Here is a 10,534-nt window from a genome sequence, read left to right as displayed (position 1 = left end):
CATGTGCAGTGATCTGATCTACAGCCCCTTCGTGTGACTAGAGCTTCCAAAGGCAGCAGAGGGGGACGGCACAAGGCAAATGCCAAGAAAACAGACATCTTTGAACCACAAACAGGACTTTCTGGTGGTAACAGAGTACCGGTTCTTCCCACCTCTGCAGAAGACAGCCACCAGGGAAAGGAGGCCTCGCTCTCCTGGCAGAACACAGGCAAGAGAGGAATGTCCCCAGTCAGGTCACTGCACAGCTCTCAGCACTACAGGGGACATCGCTCCTAGGCCTCTCCAGAGCCCCTGCACCCAGTGGGGACAGGAAATGATCCTTCATCCTGCAGTCGTAGCAGCCAGACACCACTGGAGCCTGTCAGCCACTGCCAAGTTTTGCCTCAAATCAAACAAAGATCCACAATGAAATAACTAAGCCAGTGAATCTACCAGCAAGTGAAAGCGCAGCCTTTATACACAACTGACTAGCAAGTGTGTCCTAGCAGAGTGAAAAGGAGGCCTGCCAAGATAGATCAGAGACAAAGGCTCTTCAGCAAATGGCCCAGAGTCTGGTGTCAGTAAAAATGGGAATGATTCTTCTGGGTACATCAAAAGAGAACTCCAGTTTTTGGCAGGAAGAGCCTTGGGGAGGGCCTCCTCCTTCCTCCTGGTCAGATCAGGGCTAGACCTCCAGTTACGCACAGCTGCTTGCCGTGATACTGGTGAGTTTCAGTTGCAGAGGTCTAGGCTGTTAGACAGTGAACTGGCCACTAGCAGGCTTTAGAGACCTGAGAACAAACCTTAGCCGGGGCATCCAGAACTAAGAGTTGAAGGACCCAAGTCAAGCTGTGATCGGAGAGTTAAAGCAGGCACTTGGGAAGAACAGTCCAGGGCCACGCCGCCTACACATGAGATCACTGTTCTCGTGGGTTCTGGTGGCTGGCGAAGGGCCAAGTGGGTCACGGCCCCAGAACTTTGGTCGCTTGAAAACGCAATGAACTCAGTCAACAACTGGGCCAAACATTCTTCAGGAATAAACAGACTTTAAGTAGAATAGTTTGGCACTTAGTCACCCCTCACAGTGCCTGGGGCCATAACAACAGACGTTCCGGTGCACACGCTGACAGCTCCCTCTGACACCAAGCTGCCAGCCCACGCTTTGTAACCAGAGTCAGTTTTCACAGAAGTGTGAAAATAAACTGAGGCCCTTCTTGCTGGTGGCAATCACATATGCAATGCCACAGTGAAATCACTTGAGTGGAGGCCGCTGAATACAAGACAGGTCATGATCACCCTTCATCCCTGATGGAGAGATGTGGCCTTCCCAGCAGGCGCTGCTCCATGGGGCAGTGTCCCGGGGGAGGCTTCAGGTTCCAGCCTGCAGTGACCCCTGTTGATCTGAGTGGCTTGACATCTCTGTATTAACGACAAGGGCCTCAGTTCTGTGCATTCCATTCTCTCTAGATTAGGTGTTCTCCGGCTCCTGGCAAGCACCAGTGCACTCCAGAGCCCCGTCCTCCAGGCCTGAGTAAGACGGAGGCAAGCGGGAGAGGATGTGCGCGCCATGCAGGTCAGGAGATCAGAAGGAAGCTGGCTATGTCTATATGGAGGCGGTGCAGTTCACTCCTCTCAGCCCATTCCTCACTGGGGGCCCAACTCTTCCCCTGCAGCTGAAACACAAAGGGCAGAAACCAGGGATAAACACAGGCAAAGTTTCCGATGGAGCACTCCACCAGATCCAAAATCAGCAGCAACCTGTGGCTACCAAGCCAATAATCAGGCTGACAGGCTTTGTGGTTCAGTAGCCCAACTTTCTTGCTGTCTCGGAAAGCCACTGTGAGGCCTCATTAGTACACAGAGCAGAGGGCGTGGGGCTGGCATCGGAACTGCTATGAGCACTGGTGCTAACGGATTAACAGAGAGGCCCTTTGTCTTCATGTTGATTCTAAAGGGTCTTCTGGGGGGTAAAGAAACAGTGACTCCTTGAGATCTGTGCGCCCCTTTCTCCCCCCACTGGGTTAGCCCCAAAGGGGAAGAGAGACTCTCTCCAAAGGAGTTCTGTGCCGCTGGACGGGCTCCCACTTCTCATTGTTTGTTCATTAGTGGTCCCTTCCTGACTGGGGTTGCTTCGGCATGGAGGTTTGCACTGCTGAGGTCTGACTGAAGTGAGCAGCAGATTGCAGTACAGAGCTCACAGCAAAGCGCGTCGCAGGTACTAGCCCAGTCCCAGCCAATTGCAGCCAGGGAGCAGATGCCAAATGCTGAGAAGAAATTGCACTGAATGGTGACCAAGAGAGAATGACAAGTGGGGGCAGTAAGGAACCACTGTCTCCTCAGCACAGAGCTGCTTGTTAGTGATGGGCCTTTCGTACGCCCCGTGTCAGGGCACTAGGGCTGTACCACAAGCAGAAGGCTCAGACAGGTTCTCTCTTCTGGGAAAAGCTTTCCAACCCGACAGTTCGAACCGCCCCATTCCGTGGGCTTTCCATGCTACCTGCACTCTGGTGCCCACGGAGCAGGGCAGGGCTGGGCGCTGTTTTGCTGTTATGCATTTGGGTTCAACGATAAATCAGGGAAAGACTGTGAGGCGCTCGGATGGGACTGGGGGGTGGGGGGCAGATAAGGACCTAGGCTGGATCATACAGATCCAAGACTGGTTTCTGTAGATTAATCAAGGTGCCCAGTGGAGCGTGAGGAAACTAGAAGCTCCTCCCTGCTGGGGACAATTAGCCAGCTAACAGGGGACAGGGAAAGGGAAAAGCCACAGTCCACACTGCAAGGGTACGAGCAGACCCAGGCTCCCTTCACGTTCCCTGGCACAGGAAGGGCAGGTCCGACTGTGGGCTTATTTGAACCACGTAACGATGCTTCCTTCAGACCGAGGGACGAGAAGCCACAGGCCGTTGCTATTTTTATCAAACCACAGAGACGATCCAGGAGCCAAAATGATGCCTCAAATCTCAGTTTCTATTTAGGCAACTTCAATTGCTCTGAAAGCGGCTGGCTTGGGAAATGCTTTGGCTCCATAAACATGGCCACCAGCAGGGCAGCTCCCTGCAGGCTTCCCCTGACCAGCATAGCAGGAGGGCATTAGGAATCCAAGAGGCTCCTCCTTCCCTCACTGCTCTTTGCTTTGCTGGGTTGGCTCAATATCACTACAGTGGCAAAGAGATGTAGCACAAATGAGAGATGGATTCTGTGCTTTGCCTGGGGCTCACCATGGATTTCCAGAACCCAGCCAGCTGGTAACCAACGGGGGCCCTTGGCCCGGTAAGCCATGGGAGGAGCTGCAGAGGTGTTCCAACCAGGGGGGAGTGGGCTCTGCACCACTCAGGAGCTCATGTGCTCCCCCTCCTTCCACTAGCTGATGTATGGAGCAGTGCTCAGTGACTCCAGAGCGTGCTGCATGCAGCACTCCCAGCTCGGGAATAGGTCTCCAGCCTGTGACCAATCCCCAAAGCGCAGACACTCTAAACACTTGGTACAGGATGTCCGGACTGATGGGGCTGAACAGGGACCCATTGCAGTGGGGGCTGCTCCGGTGCTCTGTGGGCCCAGAGTTCACTGCAGAGGAGTAAATCCAGATTGCAAAGGTGTTGGATTCCCTGGTTATTAGCATTTGGCCTAAGGAAGAGCAATGGAACACCCCAGCTAGACAGGGACCTGGGTGGCAGCAGACACGGCAGCACCCCGCTTTCCCCAAAGGAAATCCCAGAGTGGCAAAATCTGGAGGGGCTTAGTCCAGAGGCAAGTCAAAATGATGCCACGGCAGGCAGGAGTGTCCCAAGGATCTGTGGCCCAGCAGGCACGGAACGAGCAGTAGTGTCCCCCAAATCACAGCATAATTAGCAAGGAGAGCTGCAGAGATCAGAGGGCAGTGGGGGCTGATTGCTGGCTAAGCACACTCTGTCCCCGCAGCGCTGCAGGGCATGACCCCTCTAGGGCGCCAGGCAGGGCCTCAGTTTAAGTCCCCTGAGCATGGCGAAGAACCCTATACTCACGTTTTACTGCCAGCAGTGTGTTCCCATGGCAGCAGGCGACAGAGGTCACCAGGTAGGGGTGAGTCTCCTCCAGCTGCACAGGCCTAGGAGTCCTGGTCTCCTCATCCTTCCTTCCCAAGCGCCCGCGGGCTCCCTTCCCCCAGGTGTACACTTCTCCCTCTGGAAAGGAGATATTTGGCTACAGACACTTTCTCCCAGACTGACCACAAGCTCTGCTGACCCTCCTGTCTCAAGTTAGAGAGCAGAGTGCCCTGCTGAGCTGAACAAGCATGCCCCCCAAACCCCTCTCAGAGTGGCCATACGAAGCACGGTGGGCCTGCAGTCTGGAGCAGAGCAAGGCTTAACTCACCAGCAGCACTAACTCCTTGGCTAACAGCTCAAGAAAGCCAGGGACTGCTGCAGAACAGGACACCAGGGCTTCAATCTCACCTGCTCCAATGGCCACAGTGAAGGCATCGCCACAAGCCACCATGGTGACCTTAATCGCTTGGAGTCCCACAACCAGGTAGGGCACACGGCTGGGATGGCAGGTGCTGGTGCCAAGCTGCCCGTGTTGGTTGCTGCCAAAGGTGTAACACTGGCCAGAAGCTGTCAATGGGGAAGACAGAAAGGAGAAGTCAGCGACGCTCGCCTGGTCAGAAAGCAGCGAGATGGCACAGTAAGAGGCCAGTATTCCAGCGTGTTTCACAGCGCTGAGCACGCTGCCCTCACAGCCCCAAATGTTCCCAGGCTGACTCGCTGTCTGGAACCCAAACCGCACGGCACAGGGGCCAGTGTCCCCCCACATTACCCCTCCCACCCCAGGTTCCAAGGGCCAGCTCCTCACCTGTGAGCGCAGCCGAATGGGCTGTTCCAATATCTGCACACACCACTGGCTCTTGATTTAAGGGCCCTGACTGGACACACGTGAAAGTGGGAGCCTCTTCCACCTGATCCCCCAGGGACGGCTCCTCCTCCTCCGCAATCTTATCCAGGCCCAGCTTGTTAAACCTGCATGAGGAGAGCAGTCCGGGGCTGGGCAAACATCACATATTATAGGTGGAACTTCTCCAGGATGCCTCAGGCCAAAGCCATCCCGGGCTAGCTGCACTGAAGCCAAGGGATGCTGAGAAATGTCCCGTTACTGTGATACAGGGCACATCCTTGCTCTACACTAGAGCTGTCTGCAGCCCCAGAGAGACCCATTACTGAGCTTCCTGCGCCGCTGGAGACAGGACACTGGGTTAGATGGGCCCTGGGCTGATCTGCTATGTTGACACCTCTAGTCCAGAAGGCACGGAAACATCCCTCTTTTCTTACCTGTTGCTCCCACATGCGAGAATCTGGTTCTTCACCGTCAGGACCATGGAGGAGTCAATACCACAAAGGACTTTCTGAGCCTCGTGTTCAGGCGGAAGAGCTACCTGCTGGGGAGAATTGTGGGAGTCCAGAGTTCCCAGCCCAAGCCGACCTGGGCAAAAGAAATCGTTTAAAGAGACTTTTTGTGTCAAAATACAAACCAAAGGCATTTTCCCAAGTAACAATATCTAGAGCGGTGACTGCAGCAGCCTGGATGTTGGACACACCCAGCAGGGGGCACTGTGTAGGGGGCAGGCATCCTGGCTGTGGGGAACTGCTGGGTGCTCCAACCCCAGTCAGTTTTGCACAACAGTTACCTTCCAAAAAGTGCACACAGGGAGATCAGTAGGGACTGGGGAAGCAAAAAGGGAGGAAAATTACCCCTGATCATGCTAAGCAGTGGCAGCTAAAATCCCCTTACCATTGTCCCCTCTGCCCCAGGCAAACACTTCCCGTTCATTGGAAATGGCCAGCACATGAGACGCACCACATGCCACCTGCACAATCTCATAGCCCAGCAGCGCCTCCACGATCTTAGGCTGTTAGAGAAAAGAACAGCATTAGTCAGCTATGTCCTTTCCCTGTCAGCTCTCTGACTGACACCTTACTACAGCAGATCTGCCTGCCCGGCGGATGCTGCAGAATGACAAGGCACGGTAGCAGAGCTCCATGGATTTTCTAGTTCTGATCCTAGGTTTTACCTCATATGAACAACATTTACATTCTGTAGTACCTTTTGTCTCAAGGGATCTTAAAGGTGCTTTACAAACTATATACAGCACAAAGGAAAATGCAGCTGCCTATGGGGTAAATGACAGCTGCCAGACAACCAACTAGCACAACAGTTTGGGGAGGAGAAACGTTATGCCAAAGGCAGCAGGGCAAAGCTCTACCCTTGTGACAAAAGCCCATGCAAAGGAGGCAAAACTGGGTTATAATGTTTCACTGGCAAGATCCACACCCAGGGCACTGCACGGAAACTACTAGCTAACTCTCCCCTAAGGCAGATGGATGGAGATTCCCTATTTATCTCCTCACCTTGTTTTTCCCCTGCTGTGATAGAGTCAGATCTAACACATCCCTCCCATGGGCCTCATCCTCCTTAATCTTCTCACGGAAAAGCACCATTTGCTTAAATATGGTTGCAGCCACCAATCTATGCTCCTCCACAGCAGCAAATGGGAGGTGTGCGCAGATCTCAAGCAGAAGCCAGAGGGTAACACCCAACGAAGCAGCACAAGGGAGCACAGAGACAAACAGGCCCAAACCCTCATACCTGGCTGGATTTCGCATGCTATCGCCACCAGCCCGCCAGGGTGGGCTGGGAAACAGCCCAGAGAGGGGAGGGGGAAAGAAGAGTGCCTTTACAGCTCCAGCACTTTGTCCCAATCAGGGACGCGTGGCTCTCCTTTGAACACTGGCTCTATTGAAAAACAAGTTTCCCAGTGACCCGCAGCAGCTGCAGGGCTGAGACTGAAACAGCCAGGTGTGTGATTGGAGGCAGTGGCAGAGTCTGGGCCCCAGCCAACAGCAACCACAAGGCAGCTCTCGACTTCCCTCGGCATGTTGCAACCCCTCATTTAAAGACATCTTTGTGCAAATGTGAAGGGAGAAGCAGGATGAATAGCAGCAGAACAGAGCTGGGGGGAGGGAAGGGAAAGGATCCGGTTCCAGAGCCCGCCAGCATCATTTGGATGCACACAGCAGGACTGCTGCAAGTCCGCTCAGGGCCTGGGAGTAGCTGGGCCACATGATACAGTCCATATTTATCGGTGTCCCCAGCTCCTTACACTACAAACCTGTGTTACATCAGTGAAGTTTCCATGCCCCAAACAACCATTACTGCCACTGCCAAAAGTCATGATTATCCCCCTGTCTGGAAAAGCAAAATAAAGCCATGTTACAGCCACTCACGACACGTCGTCGGTCCACACAGCCCTGGGGACTAGCTAGGCCACAGACCACAGCCTCCAAGCAGTCCCAGCGTCCCTGGGGAGCCCGCACTGGCTGTCAGACACGGCAAATCCCACATGGATGCCTTGGGCTAGCTGCTAGGGGGGATACTGCAGAGGGTTAGTTTTGGATGGTGCTCAGGATTCTTGAGTGAAGAAGCCATAAATCTGCTGGGACAAATCACCCAACAAGAACTAACACAAACGGGATGATGGGCAAAGCGCTGAGATAACATTATTCCAGCTGTGTACGCAGGAGCTTCTCATTCAACAGTCTGGAAAGGTGTTAAACACACAGAGCCCTTCATTTACCAGCCACCCACACCAGGGGCAGCAGGAAGCATGGTCAGAGATAGGACAAACACACACATTTGAAGTTTGCCAGTTGCAAATCTGTCACTTATTCCCCTGATCCCCAGCAGAACTGCAAACACACCCAGCTCTCCAGGGGCCATCAGAAGAAGCTCACTGTGCAAACAGTGCACATTCCACGCTGATGTCACTCAGCTAGGCAGCTCAGACCAAAAGCAGCTTCAAAGATGCTTTCATAGAGTTTTCAGACCCTCTCCCCAGGTGCTGCTGAGGACACTTGGCTCTGCAGGGAGCTCGCAAAGACTCACTGAAATTGGGAAGGGCTCTCTGCCACATGGACTTTGGGACTAGAGCCCTGCTGGGCATGCCCCGTCAGCAACTGCACCCATCCCATGACAGCTGTGCAGGGAACCCCCCATCCATGCAGGGGGGCGGCACAGCTCACTCCATACCTGTCAAGCAGGTTGTGAAGAGGTCACCACAGGACACATGTTTGATAGTCACTCCGGACTGGCCTTCCAGGAAGCGGGACACAAACTGAGGCTGGAGCTGCTCTGTGGCCCCTGGGAGGGAGGGGCCTCCAGCGGCACCCATTGGGGAAACCTGGCAGGGAGAAGCCAAAGGTACTGAAATGCACTTTGCTTGCAGCTGGGCTTGGGTGAAAAGAACAAGTTAGGGGCAATAAGCCCACCCTCACCTCCTGCAGCCTCAGTGGTGACCAGGAGCAGCCAGGGACTCGCCTGCTCACTGGGGGGGGATGTGGGGCCATGGCATGTCTGGAAGCAGCTGCACTCCTCCTCTGAGACCCTCTGCCCAAGCCCCTTTGCTGACAGTGGCTTATTGCCCTTGGCTGCCACCTGCTCGCCATTGCTCACCTCCCACATGATGAGCCTCCCTGATTTAGTGATGCCGGCCTTCTGGGTTCTCCCTGCAGAAACCTGCACCACTTCTGTGTTGAGCATGGGCAGGCGGAGGGGGGTGGTGATTCCGCTGCCCCAGGTATAGATGGAAGACAGGGGAGGTGGGATTCCAGTCCTGGCTGAGCGAACTCGAACTCCTAGGAGTCCAAATGAAATACCATCACCCCAGCTTGCCACCCCGCAGCCCTCCCGGGCAGGCAAGTGACCCTAGTCATACTACCCAGATGCCCACCCGCAGTGGAGGACAACCCCCAGTTAGACAGAGGGGCTAAATCAACTAGCAAGAACAGGGCCTGGAACCTCTGTCTGAGGCTCACCAGGCTGCAGGGAAGGCTGCTCACAGCAGCTGGCCAGGGCGATGCTAGCAGGAGGAGGGGCAAAGAAGCCTTCTACTCTAGAATTTCCAGAGGGTAGATGGGGTGCTACAGCTCTAGCTATTCATCACCCAGGGACCTTCAATTTCCCAGCCTGGGTGCACTGCAGCACAGGGGAACTCAGGCTCCAGAGAACAAGGGCAGGAAAGCCTCTGAAGGGGCTGATTGAGAAGCAGCACTGGCTAGCCCCTGAGCCCCACCAGCCTGGGGCCAGAGTACAGGTTCTCCGAAGAAGGGGATTTAGGGTGTGAAGTGCCTGAGTTTCATCTGGCAGAGGATGCCACTGACGGTCAATACAAAGGATTCGCCTTTGAAATGAAGTTCTGCTGCCCGGCCTTACCCCTGGGCCTGACGCTTGCCACTCTTCCTCCTGCTCTGTTGTGGGTCACTGGTGGCACTGTAGCTAATGGCTTCTCAGCCCTGTCAAACCGAAATGCACAACTTTTGACTGTTCACACAGGCAGCCTGGCCAGCATTAGCACTGGGCTCACAGAGGAGTGGGAAGCTTTATCATTAGGGCAAAGTGAACTGCTGAGCATGGCCTGGTGCAGGCAGAGTCAGGGCAGAGTTTCCTGGGGACAGTTCTTTAAGATTGGCCAGCTGGCTCTCTGACAGCACCATGTCCTGTGTGAGGTCATGCTGGCCCCAGGGTAAGGGCGAGTGAGCAAGTGCAACACCATTCAGCAAGCTCCTGAGACCGGAGGTGAACCTGTCCTCCCAGTGACAACCCCTCAGCATTGCACTCTCTCCTGAGCCCCTGGGCTGCACAGCAGCACCAGCGCTGGGTCCCATTAGTCTGTATGCACGTACCACAAGCAGAGCTGAGATCCCTAGCTGGTCAGTGTCCCTTCCCAGTTCCAACCAAGTAAAGAACTGACCCTCTCAGAGACCTCCTGGGAGCTGTGGCAGCCTCTCCAGCCCCATTCCCTCCCCTTGCTAGCCCCCAGAGAGATAAGCACAGCAGCACCACTTGCCTTCTCATTTTGACACTGCCCACATCAGTGTAAAGGTTCAGAAGTGGCCTGATGCAGATGGCCTGGGCCATGATCTCATTCAGCTGGGGCCGTTTGGAAGGGTCCAGGTTGAGCATGCTCAGGATGAGCTGGCGCAGGTCTGGGCTGTATCGGTCTGAGATGGGAGCAAATGTCCCACTCATGATCTTTAGCACCAAGGCGGGCAGGTTCTGGAGAATATGGAAGGAAGATAGACACACATGGTTAGCAGAACCCTGGCTGCTGAATGGGCAGAGGGGCAGAAAACGTCAGGAGCAATGCAAGGTCTTAGAGAAGAGCACTGCAGGCTCCATGGAAATGCAGCAGGCACAGTCCAATGTGGATGTGTTTCTGGAATTCACGTCTCTGCTTTAGGAAAACCCCAGGCCCCAGCCTTACTGCAGCTTCAAAGGCTCTCTTGAGACTGGCAAGTTCGTAGAGCACACAGCCCAGCGCCCAGATATCACTCTTCTGGTTGTAGGGTTTCCCTTCACACAGCTCTGGGGAGATGTAGCACGGAGTCCCCACAACCTAAGAGAAAGAGGCACAGATGCATGCTAGCACTCCGAGTCCAGAACCATGGCAAGGAGAGCTAAAGATCAACCCCATTACAAAAATGACTTGACTACAGCACATAGGAGCCAGAGTTCTAGGTGAACTGGG

At 54.6% G+C, this 10,534-nt stretch overlaps 1 protein-coding gene across 2 annotated transcripts in view; it reads right to left on the bottom strand.

Annotated features, from left to right (window-relative positions):
- Positions 1 to 433: 433 nt before the first annotated feature.
- The window catches only part of NEK8 (NIMA related kinase 8), a 27,944-nt gene continuing 17,843 nt past the window's right edge, over positions 434 to 10,534 (bottom strand). The window contains exons 4-15 of one of the 2 annotated variants that reach the window (XM_030537148.1): positions 10,271 to 10,402; positions 9,854 to 10,062; positions 9,220 to 9,299; positions 8,461 to 8,642; positions 8,038 to 8,188; positions 7,121 to 7,197; positions 5,743 to 5,860; positions 5,283 to 5,433; positions 4,810 to 4,997; positions 4,413 to 4,571; positions 3,984 to 4,142; positions 434 to 1,652 (exon numbers count right to left, since the gene is read on the bottom strand). In XM_030537148.1, coding sequence (XP_030393008.1) covers positions 1,624 to 1,652; positions 3,984 to 4,142; positions 4,413 to 4,571; positions 4,810 to 4,997; positions 5,283 to 5,433; positions 5,743 to 5,860; positions 7,121 to 7,197; positions 8,038 to 8,188; positions 8,461 to 8,642; positions 9,220 to 9,299; positions 9,854 to 10,062; positions 10,271 to 10,402 — 1,635 coding nt within the window. In that variant the 3' untranslated portion in view covers positions 434 to 1,623. The remainder of the gene's footprint in view (positions 1,653 to 3,983; positions 4,143 to 4,412; positions 4,572 to 4,809; positions 4,998 to 5,282; positions 5,434 to 5,742; positions 5,861 to 7,120; positions 7,198 to 8,037; positions 8,189 to 8,460; positions 8,643 to 9,219; positions 9,300 to 9,853; positions 10,063 to 10,270; positions 10,403 to 10,534) is intronic. The other variant, XM_030537149.1, reaches the window with a different exon arrangement.

The sequence above is a fragment of the Gopherus evgoodei genome, chromosome 17, assembly GCF_007399415.2.
Source record: "Gopherus evgoodei ecotype Sinaloan lineage chromosome 17, rGopEvg1_v1.p, whole genome shotgun sequence".
NCBI classification, from domain to species: Eukaryota; Metazoa; Chordata; order Testudines; family Testudinidae; genus Gopherus; species Gopherus evgoodei.
Note: the sequence above shows the minus strand (reverse complement) of the source record. Positions and strands in the feature narration are given on the sequence as shown.